This window comes from Mixophyes fleayi, unplaced genomic scaffold, assembly GCF_038048845.1.
Source record: "Mixophyes fleayi isolate aMixFle1 unplaced genomic scaffold, aMixFle1.hap1 Scaffold_356, whole genome shotgun sequence".
NCBI classification, from domain to species: domain Eukaryota; kingdom Metazoa; phylum Chordata; class Amphibia; order Anura; family Limnodynastidae; genus Mixophyes; species Mixophyes fleayi.
In genome coordinates this window covers 67,763-90,769 of record NW_027447555.1, presented here as the reverse complement: position 1 = coordinate 90,769, position 23,007 = coordinate 67,763, and the positions used below count along the sequence as shown (strand labels likewise).

The 23,007-nt window shown below is 46.2% G+C and overlaps 1 protein-coding gene across 1 annotated transcript; it reads right to left on the bottom strand.

The window, feature by feature from the left end:
* Nucleotides 1-1,358: 1,358 nt before the first annotated feature.
* On the bottom strand, nt 1,359-22,894 carry LOC142132161 (integrator complex assembly factor WDR73-like; the record flags this gene model as incomplete). The annotated part of the gene is given in 7 exon segments (XM_075194422.1): nt 1,359-1,520; nt 1,760-1,793; nt 1,795-1,828; nt 17,298-17,386; nt 18,260-18,348; nt 21,548-21,615; nt 22,779-22,894. Coding segments are annotated over 7 exon segments (541 nt in total), but the record flags the coding sequence as incomplete, so codon positions are not given.
* Nucleotides 22,895-23,007: the final 113 nt, after the last annotated feature.

Here is a 23,007-nt window from a genome sequence, read left to right as displayed (position 1 = left end):
TATGTAATATGTGAGTGTTATTCAGCTGGAAATCACGTTTTACATAAGATGCTTTTAACCTTAAGCAATCCACGCAAGTTTTCCTAAAGAACAATAAGCAGATTCTAAATCTAACCAACTCATCATGTAGAAGCTTAATTGATTTCACCAAACTATTGCTAAGCAGGCCTATCACACAATGATGAGCAAAAGGTAGCCTGACAAGCTTTCACCTGCGCCTACCAGCTTCATCCAAATTCATACCCAGCTCTGACTGCGATTCTGTGATGTCACTGGTTCCTGGATAGGCCGCATTCTCAGTGATGTCACTGGTTCCTAGCGACTGGATAGCCTGCACTCTCAGTGATGTCACTGGCTCCTAGCGACTGGATAGGCTGCACTCTCAGTGATGTCACTGGTTCCTAGTGACTGGATAGGCTGCACTCTCAGTGATGTCACTGGTCCCTAGTGAGTGGGTAAGCTGCACTCTCAGTGATGTCACTGGTCCCTAGTGAATTAATAGGCTGCACTCTCAGTGATGTCACTGGTCCCTAGTGAGTGGATAGGCTGCACTCTCAGTGATGTCACTGGTTCCTAGTGACTGGATAGGCTGCATTCTCAGTGATGTCACTGGTTCCTAGCGACTGGATAGGCTGCACTCTCAGTGATGTCACTGGGTTCCTAGCGACTGGATAGGCTGCACTCTCAGTGATGACACTGGTTCCTAGGGACTGGATAGGCTGCACTCTCAGTGATGTCACTGGTTCCTAGCGACTGGATAGGCTGCACTCTCAGTGATGTCACTGGTTCCTAGCGACTGGATAGGCTGCACTCTCAGTGATGTCACTGGTTCCTAGTGACTGGATAGGCTGCACTCTCAGTGATGTCACTGGCTCCTAGCGACTGGATAGGCTGCACTCTCAGTGATGACACTGGGTTCCTAGTGACTGGATAGGCTGCACTCTCAGTGATGTCACTGGTTCCTAGTGACTGGATAGGCTGCACTCTCAGTGATGTCACTGGTTCCTAGCGACTGGATAGGCTGCAGTCTCAGTGATGTCACTGGTTCCTAGTGACTGGATAGGCTGCACTCTCAGTGATGTCACTGGTTCCTAGTGAATTAATAGGCTGCACTCTCAGTGATGTCACTGGCTCCTAGTGACTGGATAGGCTGCACTCTCAGTGATGTCACTGGCTCCTAGTGACTGGATAGGCTGCACTCTCAGTGATGTCACTGGTTCCTAGTGAATTAATAGGGTGTATTATCATGAATATTGGTCCAGCCCACACAATCGCTGCCTACACTATGTTTAGGTAATGGACTCAAATTAATTCCTAATTACATTTGTGGCATATATGGTTAGACCAGCTCTACCTACCCAATGTGTAAATCCGCTTTGAGGACTCGATCTCTGTTAAGTGGACATTGTTGGTCTGAGATCCATGGACTACACACGGAGATGCTGTGGCCGTTGTGGCAATTTTTGTCCATGTTTCGTTGCTGGCGTCCGACTGAATATAACTTGTGCGTTTAATGACATCTACAGCAAGAGAAACAATATGCAGGTGATAAAAAGGTGCATTTGTACAATTATATAATAAACAGAGGTTCCCTGTGGCAGAACGCTATGCAGCCGCCTTGCTGCAGACAAAGTGATGATCCTACAAACTATCCATAGCATTCAGCTTCATGTAACAGGGATGAGACCACATTTGCTATCCAGGGGTTAGGTTATGTGGATTTGGGGGTTGTCCAGAGCTTCAAAGTAGCAACTCTCACCTTTGTGTTCTGCTCCTATCTGCCTAATCTGCACCAGACCCTGCAGCCGGACCACTCATTAGAAGGAGGCTGAAACACAACAAGAGAGATCATTTGGACCACAAGTGCTGATAAGAAAATACATTTCTAGATGTTCGTTCAAATAGGTACAACGAGTAAAGCTGAACACTTTACAATTGAGCCTGAAGACAACGAAGTGATGAGATCACATATGACAGGTCTAATAGGCACACAGGACATTTATCATCTATCTATAGTTTGGGGCAGAGTAATGTGATGGATCCGCATAATAGTCAACTGCAATTTGCACTGTGTGGTTTCACTTATGACACTTGGGGGTTTTCAGACCTTTTCCTCATTTTACACCAATTTGTTCCGATCTCTTGAGATAAATATAAAATTGGGGGTTTGACCATATGTGAGGTCATTCCTCCAAGGGTTCCATCATATGGTACTATGTTAATAAAGGTGGAAACCGCTTCTTAGGAGCCTCCAAGTGTCCTCCTTCATCCACACATTCTTGGGATGCGCTCCGGCGGCATGGGGCAACATCTGCCTCGGCGGTGTGGGGTAACATCCGTCTCAGCTGCACTCTGTGGCGTGGGGTAACATCCGTCTCAGCTGCACTCTGTGGCGTGGGGTAACACCCGTCTCAGCTGCACTCTGTGGCGTGGGGGTAACACCCGTCTCAGCTGCACTCTGTGGCGTGGGGTAAACACCCGTCTCAGCTGCACTCTGTGGCGTGGGGGTAACATCTGTATAGGCTGCGCACTGTGGCATGGGGTAACATCTGTATAGGCTGCGCACTGCTGGCATGGGGTAACATCTGTATAGGCTGCGCACTGTGGCATGGGGTAACATCTGTATAGGCTGCGCACTGTGGCATGGGTAACATCAGTTTCAACTGCGACGTGGCGTGGAGTAACATCCATCTAGGCTGTGCTCTTAAAAATATGTGCAAACTCAAAATAATCACATTAGGCTGCAAATTTGTGACTTTCTTGCGCTTATTGCCCGGCTGCAGGCCCTCTGTTTGCATTCTGTAAGCAACACAGCAGCCAATGGACTGAACAACAGGATAAAATGTAGGTCTAGAGAAGCTCTACTATAACAGAACGTTGTTTTACTGAGGTTTTGTGACCGACTGAACCTCTGACAGCAGAATGAGAAGGGAAATAACAGGAAGGGCTGTGATTAGAGAATGCTTCCCAAGTTCCTGGACAGATTATTAGATAGACTTACAATACTGTAACTCAAACATGTTATATACTGTCCTTATGACAGTCTGAGGAATGAAAAAACAAGATGTCGAATACCTCTTAGTGGGGCCCAATTCACCACTAATATTCACATCTCTGTCATATTTAGGAGACATAGATGGCAATAGCCACAGCAATTAATTGAAATTCAAGTAATGCAGATTTATGAAATCCGCAATAAAGCAAAGTTCTGTATTAAGAGAGCAGGTCACCTAAATACTGAGCCAAGTCAGTTATTACCCGAGTTATTACCACTGAGTGCAGCCTAGACAGACGTTACCCCCAGGCCACCCGAGCGCAGCCTAGACAGATGTTACCCCAGGGGCCACTGAATGCAGCCTAGACAGACGTTACCGCCAGGCCACCAAGTGCAGCCTAGACAGATGTTACCCCAGACCACACCGAGAGCAGCCTAGACAGACGTTACCCCCAGGCCACCGAGAGCAGCCCTAGACAGATGTTACCCCAGACCACCGAGAGCAGCCTAGACAGACGTTACCCCTAGGCCACCAAGTGCAGCCTAGACAGATGTTACCCCAGACCACCGGAGAGCAGCCTAGACAGATGTTACCCCAGGACCACCCGAGCGCAGCCTAGACAGACGTTACCCCCAGGCCACCGAGAGCAGCCTAGACAGACGTTACCCCAGGCCACCAAGTGCAGCCTAGACAGATGTTACCCCAGACCACCGAGAGCAGCCTAGACAGACGTTACCCCAGGCCAGCCGAGAGCAGCCTAGACAGCAGACAGATGTTACCCCAGGCCACTGAGCGCAGCCTAGACAGATTGTTACCTCCAGACCACCGGAGCGCAGCCTAGACAGACGTTACCCCAGGCCACTGAGTCGCAGCATGTACCCTGCCAGTCCTAGACAGAGTACCCAGTCCTAGACAGATGTGCTACACCCAGGCCACTGTGTGCAGCCTAGACAGACGTTACCCCCAGGCCACTTGAGCGCCAGCCTAGACAGATGTTACCCCAGACCACCGAGCGCAGCCTAGACAGACGTTACCCCAGGCTCACTGAGTGCAGCCTAGACAGCTAGGACTGTGTTGACCCCCAGGCCACTGAGCGCAGCCTAGACAGATGTTACCCCCAGACCACCGAGCGCAGCCTAGACAGACGTTACCCCAGGCCACTGAGCGCAGCCTAGACAGATGTTACCCCAGACCACTGAGAGCAGCCTAGACAGTCATTACCGAAACCTGGCTCACTTCTTCTGATACTGCCTCTCCTGCCGCTCTCTTCTATGGGGCCTCTCTTTCACCCACTCCACCAAACCAGATGAGCATCCAGGAGGTGGAGTGGGCCTCCGTCTATCCACTAACTGCACTTTTCGGGTCATTCCCACTTTACCTTCCCTCTCCTCCTCCTCCTTTGAAGTCCACTCCATTCGGCTCTTCTCACCATCCATCCACTTCCGTGGTCTCCATTATCTATCGTCCCCCTGGCCCTACCTCTCTTTTCCTTGACAACTTTTTCCGCCTGGCTCCCCCACTATCTTCTCTCCGACCTGCCTTCTATTATACTTGGCGACTTTAATATCCCTATTGACAACTCTTCTGACCCTGCCACCATCAAACCTCTCGCCCTTTCCTCCTCCCTGGGCCTCACTCAGTGCACCTCCTCCCCCACCCACTGTCTTGGTCACTCCCTCGACCTTGTCTTCTCCCACCTCTGCAATCTCTCTGACTTCTCCAACTCTCCCTTCCCTCTCTCTGACCACCATCTCCTCTCCTTCATTCTGTCTTCCTCCCCCGCTCCTCTCCTCGCCTAAAGCCACCCTCACCAGACGCAACCTTGACGCCATTGACGCCATCGACCCCATCTCCTTCTCCTCCTCTCTTGAAACTCTCCTATCACCCCTTCCCTCTCTGGCTTGCCCTGATCAAGCGTCCTCTCTCTACAACCATTCCCTCACTACTGCCCTGGATACTGTTGCCCCGGCCTCTTCTATTCGCCAGCGTCGCCTTATTCCCCAACCCTGGCACTCCAAACTTACCCGCTCCCTCCAAAAGTGCTCTCGCACAGCCGAACGCCTCTGGAGGAAATCTCGTTACCTGGCGGACTTCCTTCACTTTAAATTTATCCTCTCCTATTTCTGCTCTGCCCTGTTCCTTGCTAAACAATCCTTCTTTAAGTCTCTTATCTCTTCTCAGTCCTCCAATCCTCGCCGCCCCTTCGCCACATTCAACTCCCTCCTCCCCCCCCCCCCACTGTCCCGCCTTCGCCACCTTTATCTTCCAAAATTGAAGCCATTAGACGGAATATCCCCTCCTCCTATCCCTCTCCCACCACCCTCATCGCTTCACCTCCCTCCATTAACCAGCTGTTGTGCTCTTTCACCCCTACATCAGGTGAAGAAGTTCGTTCTCTTATTCTTTCCTTTCCACCCTCTACCTGTCCTCTTGATCCCATCCCCTCTCACCTCCTTCGCTCTCTCTCTCCTACTGCCTGCTCTAACCTCGCACACCTCTTTAACCTATCACTCTCCTCTGGCGTAGTCCCATCCTCATTCAAGCACGCTCTTATCTCCCCTATCCTCAAGAAACCCAATCTTGACCCCACCTCTCTTGCGAACTACCGCCCTATCTCTCTTCTACCCTATGCCTCCAAACTACTTGAGCGGATTGTCTGCAGCCGCCTCACTAGTCCTCTCTCTGACAACTCCCTCCTTGACCCACTCCAATCTGGCTACCACCCTCTCCACTCCACCGAAACTGCCCTGGCTAAAGTCACTAATGACCTCCTTTCAGGAAAATCCAAAGGTCACTTCTCCATACTCATCCTCCTCGACCTCTCCGCGGCCTTCGACACCGTGGACCAACTCCTCCTGCTGCAAACTCTTCTCTCTCTTGGGATCTCTGGTTTTATCCATGTCTGGTTCACCTCATACCTTGCTAACCGCTCCTTCTCTGTATCCACCTTTGGTTCTTCCTCCACCCCCTCCCCTCTCCCTTTAGGAGTCCCTCAGGGCTCTGTTCTCGGGCCCTATACTCTTCTCGCTCTATACTTCCTTCCTTGGTGCTCTCATCTCCTTGTTCGGTCTTCAGTATCACCTTTATGCTAATGATATTCAACTCTACATCTCTTCTACTGATCTTTCCTCCTCCCTCCTCTCTCGTGTAACTGACTGCCTCTCAGCCATCTCCTCCTGGATGTCCTCACGCTTTCTTAAAATTAACATCTCAAAAACTGAACTCATTGTTTTTCCCCCGCCCAGACTCCCATCCCACCACGACATCTCTATCGTTGTTAATAACTCCACTATCTCCTCTGTCACCCAACTCCGCTGCCTGGGTGTCACTCTTGACTCCTCTCTCTCTTTCGCTCCCCACTTTCAATCCCTTGCCCAAGCCTGTCGCTTCCAACTCCGTAACATTACCCGCATCCGTCCCTTCCTCTCTCAAGATGCCACCATGCTCTCATCTCCCGTCTCGATTACTGCAACCTTCTCCTTACTGACCTCCCCCACTCCCACCTTGCCCCCCTCCGCTCTATACTCAGTGCGGCTGCAAGACTCATCTTCCTCTCACGCCGCTCCTCCTCCGCCTCTCCTCTCTGTCTCGTCTTACATTGCCACCCTTCCGCTATAGAATCCTTTTTAAACTCCCTACCACCACTTACAAGGCTCTCTCCCACTCTACTGCCCCTTATATCTCTAACCTCCTCTCCATTCACACTCTTGCCCGCTCCCTGCGCTCGGCTAATGATCGCCGCCTCTCCTCCACACTGATCACCTCTTCCCACTCTCGAATCCAAGACTTCTCCCGTGCTGCCCCCCTTCACTGGAATGACCTACCTCGCTCCATCCGTCTCTCTCCCAATCTGTACTCCTACAAATGGGCACTCAAAACTCACCTGTTCCTTAAGGCCTACTAACCATCCACTTAACCTTTCATCTCTTCTGCTCATCCTCCCCTGACCCCTCTTCTCTCTCCCCTTTGATTAACTGGCTCCCTTTTGTGCCTGACTTTGTTTACCCTCCCTTAGAATGTAAGCTCGAATGAGCAGGGCCCTTTTCCCTCCAGTCTCCATACCTGTTCTTCTGCTCCGTCTCTACTGTATCTGCCCGCCCGGAGTTTCTGAAGTACTTTATTTAACTTATTGTTCTGTACTGTTCTACCCTGTATAATATACTGTTTGTACTGTGTGCGGAGCTGCGGAAACCTTGTGGCGCCCTACAAATAAACGATAATAATAATAATAATAATAGACAGATGCTATCCCAGGCCACCGAGCGCAGCCTAGACAGATGTTACCCCAGGCCACCGAGCGCAGCCTAGACAGATGTTACCCCAGGCCACCGAGCGCAGCCTAGACAGATGTTACCCCAGGCCACCGAGCGCAGCCTAGACAGATGTTACCCCAGGCCACCGAGAGCAGCCTAGACAGATGTTGCCCCAGGCCACCGAGTGCAGCCTAGACAGATGTTGCCCCAGGCCACCGAGTGCAGCCTAGACAGATGTTACCCCAGGCCACTGAGCGCAGCCTAGACAGACGTTATCCCAATTTAAAACCACATATTTAGGGCCCAAAAATAGGGTCTCTCACTGTAAAGAGTTAGGACCACCCTATTAGCAGAAGTGCCTTGAGACGTCGGATGGCTTAACATACATTTGCAAATGTGTGTGAATTCTGCATTTCTATGTACAAATAGAATTTACAGCTCCTTTGCTGGTTATAGCAGTGTGCTGGGGAATTTTTGTCTGTATTTGTTCCTTTCTGGATAACCCCACCCTTTCAAATTCAAACCTATAAATTGATTGTAGACCACTTCTATTTTGTTTGCTTGAGAGGTATTTTTAGCGTCAGTAGCTGATGGGAAATACTGTTGCTGTATTGCCATTTGGAGGAGTTTGGGTAACTCTAGGTAAGTTAGCTCCAAATTTAAAAACACATGTATATATGTATGTATGGCCCATTGTACTGTGTCATCAAAATGGATTCACATCAGTCCACAGAAGACCAGGAGCACCAAGCAGCTGCTTGCATCAGTCATGATGATAGTAATCCATCTACGTCATCTGCTAAAGCCTATGTTAAAGTACATAGTGTTTTTAATTCAGGGAAACAAAAATGTAAAAAAAACACCTTTTACGTTGGTAAAGAAAAAAAACATCTGTAATCAAGGCAAAGTTAACTGCTGAAAAAAATAAAATTGCCAACATGCCATACTACGCAGTGACAAGGAAAGAATCAGGCATTTGCCTTTCTCTATGACTGCTAGTTCTGCAACTGCCAAAGAGGCATCTTCTTGTAAGGTCAGTCATGACTATGCAAGACCTTGTCATTCTGACTCAAAAAGTGGTGCCCAAATACTTTTACGTGTAAAAGCCGAGCTGGAGGAAAACAGTAAGGTATTAGAAGAAACTATGTTCAGATTCAGAGATGACACAAATTCCAAAAAGAAGCCTCCTTTCAGCATTTCTGCAGATGTTTGGATGAGCAGCCCAAGTGTAGCGGGTGATACACAAATTGAGGATGCCACTTTGGAAATGCAAAAGCATGAGGGGGATATTTGTGTAGCTGATGAGGGCGCTAATGAGGATGTTGATGAGGATGATGTTATTTGTATAAGTCCTGCACCAGTGAAAGCAGTTCTTGCACGTGATAAGAAGAAGGACACTGTCAAGACTGGGCATAAAACCAGAAAACCCACCTTTTATGTGCGGAATTATTTTTACCCAAATCCTGACAACATTAGTCTAGCCATTTGTAGCGTTTGGAAAGCCACAGTCAGTAGAGGTAGGCACCTTAACCATGTAGGAACCTCATCTATGTTACTTCATTTGAAGCAAGTTCATGGCAAGCTGTTGGGAAAATCTGAAACTTATTCTAAAATAACAACAAGCAGTCCATCATCAGCTCGGTCCCTTCTCTCAGCTAGATCCCGGCACCAATATCCTCAGCAGCGATCGGAGTCCTGTAACCAAGTTGCTAAGGCTAGGTGACTCCTCCCCTATCCAGGATTCCTCGAAGAATTCTTGAGCGTTAGTCCTGCTGCTGCTGGGGGTGGATCTTCATCCCAGAAGCAGACCAAGAAGAAGACTACTAGTAGTTTACAACAATTGACTGTTAAATAATCCTTTGCAAGAGGAAGCAAGTACAAAAGCTGTCACCCAGTCGCAAACCGGATCATAGACGCCATGGCGACTATGCTAGTATTAGATCTGCGTCCAATATCCACTGCTAATGCAGCTGGTTTTAGACAGTTACTTGAGGTCTTGTGTCCCATTACCAAATTCCATCACGACCACATTTCACTAGAAAAGCTATTCCTCACCTCTACCAGAAGGTGCGTAAAAATTTAATTATTGGGCTACAAAATGCCATTCTACCCACACTCAACCACAGATATGTGGACAAGTGGAACTGGGCAAACTAAAGATTATATGACTGACAGCCCACTGGGTTGATGATTCATCTTCAGCAGCAGGAACAGCAGCAGCATGTACCCAACTACGTCAAATTTTTCAAAGGCAGCTAATCTGTGTATCACCAGCTTCAGTAGGAGGCATACAGCTGACAATCTGTTACACAAACTAAGGGATGTCATTGCAACATGGCTTATCTCGCTTGGACTCTACGGAGGATGTCATTTCTGGTAACGCCACCAATATTGTGAGAGCATTACAGCTGGGTGAAATCCATCACATTCCCTGTTTTACTCACAGAATAAAATTGGTGGTGCAAAACGTTTTGAAAAATGACAGAGACATACAGAAGATGCTGTCTGTGGCCCGTAAAACATCTGGACTTTTCCGGCATTCGGCAACAGCATGTAGGACATTGCAGCAGCTACTAGAACAATTTTATTTACCCTGTCACCAACTAAAGCAAGAGGTGGTAAGGATGGAGAAACAGTGAAAGCCCTCCACGCTTACTCCAGAAGCCATGACATTGGGAAAGGAGGGGGAATGTATTTTACTCAATCGTAGTGGAGAATACTTTCCGTGTTGTGCAAGGTGCTGAAACCATTCAAAGTAGTCCCCTGTGAAGTGAGTTCAGACACTGCGAGCTTGAGCAAAGTGATTCCCTTAATTAGACTTTCAGAAAAGCAGCTTGAGAAACTTAATGAGGAGCTGAAACAAAGCAATTACGCTAAGTATGTCGGACTTGTAGATCAAGTACTTTATTTGCTTCACCAGAATCCAAGAGTTATCAAAATCCTGAAATCGGATCCCTACATTTTGGCGACTGTGCTTAATCGTAGGTTTAAGAGCTATGTCTTCTCTTTGTTTTCCAATGACCCGTATCTCAAGAGATGCAATGAGCTCCTGCTGAGCAAGATGACAGCTCAAGGGGTAAATGTATCAAGCTGAGAGTTTTCCGGCGGGTTTGAAAAACCAATCAGATTCTAACTATCATTTATTTAGTACATTCTACAAAATGACACCTAAAATCTGATTGGTTGCTATAGGCAACATCTCCAAACTCGCCGAAAAACTCTCAGCTTGATACATTTACCCCCAAGTGTTACGTGAGCGGACGGCACCTCCTCCTTCAGTTTCTCTCTCAACTTCTGCTAGGAAAAAACGTAGTTCTCCCAAGAGACCTAGAGAGGATGCAGATGAATCTTTGACATCTGGTCTGGTCTAAAAGAATTGACCAATAACCCTGACACCTCTGCCGTAGCTCCACTTGATCCTATGATCAATTAGGGCCCGAGGACAATTCCATCTTGCACCATTTTTCCTTTCAGCTACCGCTGTGTGCCAGTGTTACCTACATGCGCTATATACTGTTGTGTGCTTTGCAAAACTTAAAAGGTACCCACTGATGATGCAGATGACTCAGCACAACATTTTGACATCTTGTCTGGTCTACTCTAAAAGAATTAACCAAAATTAGTGACACCTCTGCTGTAACTCCACCTGATCCTACTATCAACATACAAAGAATGGTGGAGGATAATTATTATTTTTTTTTTGAACGCTATAAACAAAAGTTTTTATTAATGAAAAACAATGTTGCTTGCAGAAGTATTGTAACATGGATGTCTAAATAGACGTGTATAAGTCTCAAACCTTCCACTTTGTTACTGTTTCATCAGTGCTGCACAAAGTGTTTTTAATCTGCACTTTACGTCAAAGGTACCGAGCTATATTTTCATTTTTTGGGAACTGGGGTCGATTCGAAGCTCAGTGATGACCTTGCTTTTTGCTGTGAATTTCAATGGCTCTTTTTAGGGCATTATCTGGAACAAGATCCGATATACTCATGTCAGAGTGATCACAGACAATTTATTGGACACCTGGCGGATTTATCCTTCCAAAGTTAGTTTTCAATCAGACTTTCAATTGCTTCTCTCTCGTACGTGTGACCACATTCGTTGTTTTTCACTCTTTTCACCATCTCCAGCTGTGTTATAAGTGCTCTGGGTGACGGCGATCTCCTCATCTCTATCTTCCAAAGCTTAATCTACAGGGGCTGGTGACCCATTTGTGTTCTCAGGTCTCTTAGCTGTTCTTTAAACTGGACATATTTATCATCCTCAGGGTCTCCTGTGTATTATTCTTCTGAAGCGCAGTGTATCTCTCGTGTACAAGCTCTCTTACATCCGGGATCTCATCTGGTGGGTCACGTTTTAACTTAAGTACGGTCTCCTTAACTGTATCTATATATTGGTTTAAACCTCTGTTCAATGCAGCGTATTCCAACATGACGGATTCCATGCTGCTCCCATGTTCCATGTCACAGTCTGTCTGAAGCAGATCTAATGCCACTCCAGTTGTAATATCCAATCCTGTGTCTACATAAGTTTGGTAGTTCTTAAGGGATGAGAGAGAGGTGTCTACAGAGGAGAAGGAGATTAAAGATGCAGCACGAGCAGGCACGAGGGCCCAAGGACATTTCCATCTTGCACCACTTTACTTTTCTGCCACTGCTGTGTGTCAATGTTTCCTAGATGTGCTATGAACTGCCGTGTGTTTCTGTCGCTTAGCATCCAGCCAGGTCGCTGCAGTCTTTGTACGAAAGTGGATGAAAATAATATTGTGACCTGTGAGGTGGTCAAAACTGACTGGAAATTAGTGTTATTGGGGTTAATAATAATAATGTAAAACAAAGAAAAGAGCGCAGCCTAGATGGATGCTACCTCGCGCCACAGTGCGCAGCCAAGACGGATGCTACCCCGCGCCACAGTGCGCAGCATAGATGGATGCTACCTCACGCCACAGTGCGCAGCCAAGACGAATGCTACCTCGCGCCACAGTACGCTGCCTAGACGGATGCTACCCCGCGCCACAGTGCGCAGCCTAGATGGATTGGATGCTACCTGGCGCCCCAGTGCACAGCCAAGACAGATGCTACCCCACGCCCCAGTGCACAGCCAAGACGGATGCTACCCCACGCCCCAGTGCACAGCCAAGACGGATGCTACCCCACGCCCCAGTGCACAGCCAAGACAGATGATACCCCACGCCCCAGTGCACAGCCAAGACAGATGCTACCCCACGCCCCAGTGCACAGCCAAGACAGATGCTACCCCACGCCCCAGTGCACAGCCAAGACGGATGCTACCCCACGCCCCAGTGCACAGCCAAGACAGATGCTACCCCACGCCCCAGTGCACAGCCAAGACAGATGCTACCCCACGCCCCAGTGCACAGCCAAGACGGATGCTACCCCACGCCCCAGTGCGCAGCCAAGATGGATGCTACCTCGCACCACAGTGGGCTGCCTAGACGGATGCTACCCCACGCAACAGTGTGCTGCCTAGACAGATGCTACCCCACGCCCCAGTGCACAGCCAAGACGGATGCTACCCCACGCCCCAGTGCACAGCCAAGACGGATGCTACCCCACGCCCCAGTGCACAGCCAAGACAGATGATACCCCACGCCCCAGTGCACAGCCAAGACAGATGCTACCCCACGCCCCAGTGCACAGCCAAGACAGATGCTACCCCACGCCCCAGTGCACAGCCAAGACGGATGCTACCCCACGCCCCAGTGCACAGCCAAGACAGATGCTACCCCACGCCCCAGTGCACAGCCAAGACAGATGCTACCCCACGCCCCAGTGCACAGCCAAGACGGATGCTACCCCACGCCCCAGTGCGCAGCCAAGATGGATGCTACCTCGCACCACAGTGCGCTGCCTAGACGGATGCTACCCCACGCCCCAGTGCACAGCCAAGACGGATGCTACCCACCGCCACTGTGCACAGCCAAAACGGATGTTACCCCACGCCACAGTGCGCAGCCAAGACAGATGCTACCCCACGCCACAGTGCACAGCCGAAACGGATGCTACCCCATGCCACAGTGCGCAGCCTAGATGGATGCTACCCCACGCCACAGTGCGCAGCCTAGACGGATGCTACTCCACGCCACAGTGCGCAGCCAATACAGATGCTGCCCACCGCCACTGTGCGCAGCCAAAACGGATGCTACCCCACGCCACAGTGCGCTGCCTAGACAGATGCTACCCACCGCCACTGTGCACAGCCAAAATGGATGCTACCCCACGCCACAGTGCGCAGCCAAGACGGATGCTACCCCACGCTTCAGTGCACAGCCAAGACAGATGCTACCCACCGCCACTGTGCGCAGCCAAAATGGATGCTACCCCACGCCACAGTGCGCAGCCAAGACGGATGCTACCCCATGCCACAGTGCGCAGCCAAGACGGATGCTACCCCATGCCACAGTGCGCAGCCGAAACGGATGCTACCCCACGCCACAGTGCACAGCCAAGACGGATGCTACCCCACGCCACAGTGCGCAGCCAAGACGGATGCTACCCCACGCCACAGTGCGCAGCCAAAACGGATGCTACCCCATGCCACAGTGCGCAGCCTACAGCCAAGACAGATACTACCCACCGCCACTGTGCGCAGCCAAAACGGATGCTACCCCACGCCACAGTGCGCAGCCAAGGAACTGTGGCTCCTGAGACAGCAGTTTCCACCCTTATTAGCAAAAAACCATATGATGGAACCCTTGGACGTCACATTTGGTCAAACCCCCATATTATATTTATCTCAAGCAATCGAAACAAATTGGTGTAAAATTAGCAAAAGGTCTAAAAAAAACACAAATATCAATAACATAAGGGAAAACACAAAGCGCAGTTGACCACATTATATTATGCGGCTCCATGATGTAAAATGTGAACACATGTTGATGTCTCCATGAACAAAATATACATTAAGAACAAAATGAAAGTAGTAATTATCTGAGCGTGATTCAGAAAGGAAGGTAAATGCTGAAATGTGCCATAATTTGTGTAAAAATGCACTGAGTACGCCCAGAAGTGCACTATACACCAGTGAACACAATTCATCATTGAGCGTAAGGACACTTACGACAGCTTATCATTTAATGGGCAGAACGTAAGGGGAATGGGTGTATAACATAGTCAATGTACAGTAAGGGCATGTGTGGCTGGATTAATTATAAATAAATTAATTGTGGGTGGATCACGTAAAAATAACTTATTGAAGATATTTGTTTTAATTAGGTGTGCAGTGCACCTCTGTATATCATTGCAAATGTACTTATCCTTTTATATTGGTATGTGTTTTGTATGAAAATGTATGGAATCCTGAGACATTATGTCATGTTTGGGGCTTGTAACTGTCTAGAGACAGGTAATCTCATGTTAATTAGACCTTTTCATTGCTCAGTGACTAAAACTAAACGTCTGTTGAGCCTGAAAGACAGGAGGAGATAATCATACTTGCTGGCAAGGCAGTGATCACAGATGAATGTGAATTTTGCAAGTTAAATTGCGTTCAAAGCAAGATAATAGAAATATTATATCCGATGGTAAACATTCAATAGAAAACCTCCGACATACTGCACTGCTAGTAGCAATGTAAAAAAGTGTTAAACACCCCAAAGCTGATTTATGTGCAGGCTGCATGAATCATTTTGGATTAAAGGGCCAGGAGGCTGGATTACCTCCTGCCAAGCTATTGTACCAAATTGTATTTAAAGAGCCTTGTTTTACACTGAAATGTATTATACCATCTGTAACTTCTGGAAAGATCGCTAGTACCACAAACTGATGTGTGTAACTGTCCTGAGCTAATAAACATCACTGCTTAAGGAACCTATTTTGACGCCTACTTGCCTGTTGCAATTACTGTGACCTACAGATTAGACAAATCTAATCCGTTATCTGGCAGTTCTGAGGTTGGACTCAGCATCCAGTAACAACGCTCTGACCGCTACCTGCAGCTCTGACCAGAGTGATAGACCAGGGGAACCATCCACAGCACCCTAATCTGAAAGAGAGGTCAGGGGTACCACTAGGCAGGTGCCCAGTGAGGGGGTACACTAGCAGCGAGAGTTACCCAGAAGGACGCGGTTCTAGGTGCCGCTAAGGAGCCTAGTGGTGGCAGCAGGCTCCTCCTACTGTGGTTAGAGGACGCATTTGGGAGAAAGAAAATGGGACAGTGGCAAGGCAAGCCCAGCCGGTCTGCAGCAACATAACAGACAGGGTGGTATAGGAGGTCCATCCTGTCACAGAGTGCCAAGCCTGAGCGCAAGCTTAGAGGATCTATAAGGTACAGGTTTTTCTGTTGTGTTACTTGCTCCAGCTATATGTCAGGTCTAAGTGACGATTACTAGTGATGACGGCTGTATACAGCTAGTACATGCGTTTGCAATCAGGAGTAACTGCAGAAATGCATTATATTTACAGTCGACATTAACAGCCTGACAAGTGAATTTCATTAAAAATGGAAACTTTTGTTGTTTTTAAACAATTTCATCATTAATGACTAAATTATTAACGTGACGATAATTTTATTTTTTCGTATTCAACAAGAGATTCTTCAGATCTGCACATTACTGAATTATGAGTGTTTAAAAAAACTGCATAATACGTTTGCTTTGTGAGCATTAATAAATCGCAGTAAGAAAAAAATAGTAACAACTTTATTATCAGATATTCAAAAATAAAGAAAAAAATAGTGTATTATTAAAAGTAGAACAAACAACTTAAATGTTGCAAGCATTAGAATTAAGATGACTGCATGGAGTTTGTATGTCCTCCTCGTGTTAATGTGGGTTAGGGTCCTTCAGTTATTCCAAAGTTCAAACACACAAATTAATTGGCTTGTGATTAAATTGTCCCTAGTAAGTGAGTGGGTCTAATTGTATAACACTGTGTATATTGGTGTTATATACATAAAGCATACTAATAATAATACAGTATCAGACACTGAATGATGACAAAACAGTAATAAATGTCCATATACAAAGCAGAATCCATAATTAAACCAATGGATAGCCAAATTATGTTAGGTGGTAGCCAAAACAGTAGTCCATTTACCGGCTCCGGTCAATAATTTTAAAATAGCAGTCTGACTGCCCCAGGTAATTGGAGCCAGTTGTAGCATGATATAACGCGCTCCATCTGCAGATTTGTCCTCATCTCCGTCTGCAGACATTTGGATCCCAGCGGTCATTGCTCCACTTGCAGGTGATGAATAAAGTAAGGGACAGCAACACTGTGTTTGCTGGTGGCAAATTCCAATGTCAAGAGAGTCTAGTGAAACGCGTCAATACCGTGAAGCATGCAGTCAGCGTCATACTCAACGCATTTCAGAGACATCATCGGGGATGCTCTGTTACATATATTGACTATACCAGATTGGAACCAAGGTTAATGGTGGTGTGATCCTAAGGGTCATTATAAAGGATGGCGTCACCTCCCTCCAGTACCAGACATTGGAAGAATCTACTGCGAGGGATCCGAAAGCTGCTCTCAGAGGACAACAGTCTATGACAATGTCTCCATTATTCTGGTACCGACGTGAAGCGTCCAAACATTATGACTATTCTCATTCATGTCATATGTCCAGTGCTCACATCAGGTGTTATACATCTGAGGTACAGTCAGGGCCCCGATATGGGGCCCTCAATACATACATTACTTTTACCCTTTATTTCTGCAGCGCATACAACGCTATGAATACAGGAAGATACACAGAAGCAGATGGTGACAGTTCCTACTTGCTAGAGCTTCCGTATTTCTACATGACCAGCCCACAAAACTGCTTCCTCAGCTGTGTATAGGAGACATGAGTAATAATGTGCTGTAACCAATAGCAACGATGAGATGCCAGCTCCTAGCAGTCTAATATCTGATGGGTTACAGCACATATCCTGCTTGAACTATTTCAGCACTTAGGCTTTTACATTTCCTGCTGTATTATCGGCTTTTATTCGCAATTTGAATGTTATTTTTAATCTCTTTGGATTTTTATGCTTTTTTTCTCTCAAAATACATATGTACATTAAATATAACAAACATTGTACCTGCTGTCTGGGATATGAATCAGGCTGTAAATGGGCTGTTCTGAAAATCCACCATGCTCCACCTTTAAATCTCTCTCTGGACACAAACCCTGCAGGGGGAGAGAGAGATATAAGAAAGTACAAGTGAATTCCTGGCCGCTGTACAATTGCAGGATGTACACACTAATGGGCAGGAAGGTCACCAGGAAACCAGCTGAGATCTAGGCCAGGAGCGATAGGAGCACAGCCCACTGGTACTAAGCAGCGCATTCATGCTGCATGGCTGGCTGCAACAAAGACATCAATCACATTCTGTCACCAGAACATAAAACTAACGCCTATTTGGTGCTGTAAGCGACACCACCTTTTGTCCTGTTTCAGTTTTCATAAATGTGACCACAGTGTGTTTAATATAAGAACAAAACTGGAAGGGGACAAGGAGGAGCTGCATCAGTAAGAAGAACATTAAAGTCTTAATTTTATAACATTACAGGTACCCAGCAATATTGCAACATCTCAAATAAACTCTGTTCAAATCAATAGTTTTGCCAAAAAAACAAGAAAGCTAAAGCATTTAGTGTCTGTCAGGTGGCAGATAACAGTTATCAGACTTATAGAACACGTGAACCTTCCTGCAGAATCAGCAAGTACTGAAACAGATTGTAGTCACAGGAAAGAGGTGCCCCCTAGTGATGAAAGAAAAATTATTCTACTTACTTTCTACTTGTTTTCTTAAAATCAACATTGCCAAAACTGAAGTCATTCTTTTCCCCTTTTTCTAAATGTTTTTGTAGTAAACAAAAATGTAACCTAAGTTACCTGGTAATCAATAGACACTAAGGTACAGCACTTTGCCTGTAATTGTCCAGTGCTGTCATATTTCTAGCCAAAAAGGCATCAAACATGAAGCAGTGAAGGTGGCGATGGAGATAGGACACAGCGGCTGTTTCCTTTCTATCCATTACAAACTTTTACTCCTTTACCTGGTTTTCTGTTACGTGTAACTTTTGTGGGAAGAGCAGCTGGAGAATTTCATTAGTCTTGGTACCATTATATCCCGCTACACAGATACCTGCAAGGAATGTGTTAGAAATAAAATAAATTCAATAAAGTTGTGGTTAATTTACCTTTCTTGTCTACACAAGTATATGTATCCTGCACGCTCACGTTCAGCATGTTTGTATTCCATGGGGTCTGCTTAGTGGTCCCTTACTATTTACATGCATTTCAGCTGACTGCTACCAGCCCCTTTTCAGCCCTATTCTATCTTATATAGGAAATAAATGGATGACCCATAGGCGCAAGATAACAATAAAGGGAAACACATTGTGCAGGTATAAATAGGCGGAATGTATTGGTGTACACCGGTTGCATATATGTGAACAGATAGGCATCTGAATTGCTCATAAACAATAGTTGGCTAATAAAGGGCTGGTAGTTGCTCAAATCAATTCATAGGCTATAACAGGTGCATGAAAGGGTGGGGTTATCCTAATAGCTCTCAATTTAAAAACACATATGTATGGCCCAAATATATGGGACTCTCATTGTTTAGAGTAGGACCACCCTATTAGCAAAAGCCCCTTGGCGTGGTGGGTGGCTTCAACATACATTTGCAAATGTGTGCAACTGAGACTTTTGCATTTTTATCTACAGTAGAAATAGCAGATCTGTTGCTGGCTATAGCAGTGTGCTGGGGGAATTTGTCTCTGTTTTTTCCTTTTAGGATAACCCCACCCTTTCATGCACCTGTTATAGCCTATAAATTGATTTGAGCAACTACCAGTCCTTTATTTGTCTGAGAGGCATGTTGGTGTCAGTAGCTGAGGGGGAGTACTGACATTGGATTGCTATTTAAACAATAGTTGGCATCAGAGGAACTTCTCAAGTATAAACATTGCATTGCAAGCATGTATAGCGTATATAGAGAGTTCGAGTAATAACGCATGGATATCAATGCAATAATGCCTTTGTACAGCTATGCAAAACGAGAAAATATGATGTGAGCAGAATGCCACAGTGTAGAGAAATAATAACAGACCTCTGGTAGCGGAGAATGTAGATAATGTCCGACTAATAAAGTGTCCCAGGACAAAGGCACCAAATCCCGTAGTATCAGTTAACAGAGATGGATCCAAATATTGCTAAACATTGTTAGTCCATAGATGCTTAGTCTCTGGGTAAGTAAAGGGATGGGTGATATCACAGAAACTTCGGTGAGTCCATAAGGCCGTGAGTGTATAAAGCAGGACTTACCCTAAACGGGGGAGGATGAAGACTCTCTCCAATGTCTCTGCTATGTACCGCAGTATGGTAATGGACTGCCGGGTACGTCGTCAAGGAAATGGATAAGCCGCGTCCGCGACTAAATCCGAGCTGCGCATGCGGCTGTGAGTGAAAAAATCCTTAATACTGAGCAGCAGATGAAGTAAACGGTGCTGCACAGTACATGAAAAGGTAATAGGTGTTAACCGACGCGTTTCACCAATAGGCTTCCTCAGGGATAACTGGGTTTATGACCATGGTAATTTTTTACGGTACTCCTCTATCATTGGTAGAGCCACTCCAAGTCTCCTATTGGTTCCAGCTGTAGTAAACAGTCTCAAACAGCCAATCACGCTGTAGGTCTTCATATTTGGAAGTAAAGCTTGAGGAGTCCTATCCATATACATATATATTTGATGATGGACAGCCTAGGTAGCCAATAAGGGTGGGCCTATAGGTACCCATATAATATAAAAGTAAACGTAAAATGACAAGAGTAACGGGAGACTGGCAGATAAAAGTACACAGGAATAGAATGAAAATAAATGACAGCATGGTGTGCTGTATAGATATGGTGGATTGAAAAGTGGGTGAAAAACGGAGGGTATACTGTGTCTTTATAGAACAAATGGCCTTATTGGTGTATTTCAGGAAAATGTGTTAGTGGAAATGCTCCAATTCAAAATCAATGTTGAGGCTGTCTGGTGCTAGGGTCTTCATGTTAAATATAAATAGACCACGCGTCTGTTAATATTTCATTCTGCACAGTCTGATCCCCTATAGAGGGTCACAGTTAACATCGCACTGTTTATGGGGTTTTTATTTTGTCCAGCAGGATCCTGAGGATTATTTGGGCTTCAAGATAGAAGAACATTTTTTTTTAACTACCTTTGGAATATATTTTGGGTTTTTTTCGTAATAAAAAAAACGAGGTGTCTAATTTATTTACACTTTAGTTTAGGGTTTTATATTTTTATTAAACCAATGTGGTTTCAAAGAGGGGTGCGTTTTATTTAAATTTTACTTTGTGGTACTACATGGCTCAGCGGGCTCTGGGTGTCAGGGCATGCTGGCACTTGTGGTTCTCCAAGTGTCAGCATGCCCTGGCTGCCATGGGTATGCTGGTGCTTGTGGTTCTACTAATGGCAGCCCTTACTGGATGGGACTTGTACTTCCACAAAGTAAAATGGTGTTCTACACTATTTCTCCCACACTTTCTTACCCCACACCCATCATCCAGGGGTGTGGGAAGAGCCCTAGTGCTTTCGACACGGGGCTGGATGTCACGTGAGGGGGGATCCGCACATTTAACCATGAACCCATACCAAATAGCCAGGGCTGATTTGTCATTATGGCAGAGGAACCCCCTGCAATAGTGCCACCAAGCACAGGATGGCTTGCCTAGTGCTGGTTTTCAATAAATCAATGGGTCCCCGTGCACCCCCCACCCTCCCCGATTGTGCAATTACTAGCACTAGACTGGCAGAACAAGGGTTAATATCATTTAAAAAAAATTTTACCACAGTATAGAGCTGGCAGGTCGGACGGCTGTAATGCTGTTGGACCCACAGGCTGAAGTCAGACTAGCCCCAGAGCTGGTGCAGAAAATCAGATTACTCTGCTGACCGTAGAGCTGCATACGGCCATGGCTGTGTGTGCTCAGGTTTGACGTTCCCCTACTATGAAATAGCTAAGGCAACACGTCCCTTCCCCGCCCAGGTCACTCCCTGATGTAGTAGCCTGTAGTAAGTTGTCCCTTACTCAGCAGCGCAAGGAGCAGGCTGCATTCACGCTGTATCTGCCGCTTCTGGGCATGCACAGTGATTTTGCGTTTGATACACTTAAAATCAGTGAAAACGGGAGGATTAGGGGCAGCTTGAATCAGACACAGAATACAGTCAGTGGCACCAAATAAAATAATACTCAACAGGTACATTTAACATACTAATGTACATTTAGCAATACCTAGATGTACGTACAGCAGAAAAGAAGGAGAAATCACATACTTTTTTCACCAATCCACTCAATAACTCTGGTTGGATTCTGCAGTTCAAAATCATGTAGATCCTTATACCTGAAAGCAGAAATGTAACTGGCTTAAAGTCTACTTAATTTCACATATTTGAAACAAGGGCAACTTAAACAATTTCATACCTCCTGACTGCCCCAATTGCAGACCCTGAATGGGTAGTGCTTAAGAGGAAGTGGTGGTCTTTGCCAGACAGTGGGCGTGACTGGGCAGATCAAAGTATGACCGGGGACGTGGTTTGCATGGATCGGGGGCCTATTTGGTCCATATGTTGCCTGTATAAATGTTGGGAGCTATGCAGTTTATTGTGAAACTTTCCATTTTCAGCAAGTTGACATTTTCCAGTCTATAAAATACTATTCCCACAGGATGTTTTGCTTGTGGTGCTTTTCTTTGCATCCACTAATAAAATCAATGATCCCTATTGAAATATCAATACAAAAACCTGTTATAGTTCTCATGTGAACCTCTGTAGATGGCACAAACAACCACATCATCTCAAATTGGTGTAATGTACACTGTTCCATTATGTTGCGCTCCCATGCGATTTTCCTAGGACATTACACCTTTAACTCACAAACTTTATTTTCCAATAATTCAGACTCCTGGTGCATCCAGATAAATAGGAAATGGGGTAGAATTTATGGCGTGAGCAGTCACCAGAGGTGCAATGGGACTAATGGTAAAATGATGGCTATTGCTCCAACTGCACCAGTGGGGCACAGTCTGATCCAAACCATGGATTATATAGTTATTATAGTTCAGATCTGGTTACACACATCTATGAGATTGGCCAGCGCTTCTGGGTATTGAGCTCTGTGACTGCCGGGGTGCAGGACCAAATTGTGAGGTGAAAAGTAAATGAGTGGGTACACATATGATGCATTCTGAGGGTTATCTGTGCAGACTTCTGTGAATGGAATAGAACACATAGGACCATCATAAGGTCCTGTAACCATTATCTGGGTATGTACCAAACACCTACACACAGTGGAGGCAGCATTATGTGCACTGTACCGGCCTCTCAATCACAGGCTGAGGTATGAGGCTCTATGTCCTCCTGGCTCAGGACTCTGCTCACTACATGACTGTACAGCCAGCTGGGAGTTGTAGTACAATAAAGTGTAAGTTCTGGGACCATTCCCCTTGTTATCATGTAATATTTCTCCTACCCCGCAGGCATTAAACAGACACTTTCCATAACTCACAGCCTAATAGACTCCACCATCCAGTCCTCACTGTCCATGCTGTAGACCAACACAATGCTAGACATTCGTCACTTCCTATTCCCCACAGCCTGGCGGCCATTCTGCTTATTGGCAACTACCGTTGAACTGCTCAAAACTGCGTAAAATTTAGCCACTAGCAATAACACTGCAGTAAAAGTGACTGTTACGAAGACAACGGCTGATTTTGTAAAGATTACACCATTTAAAG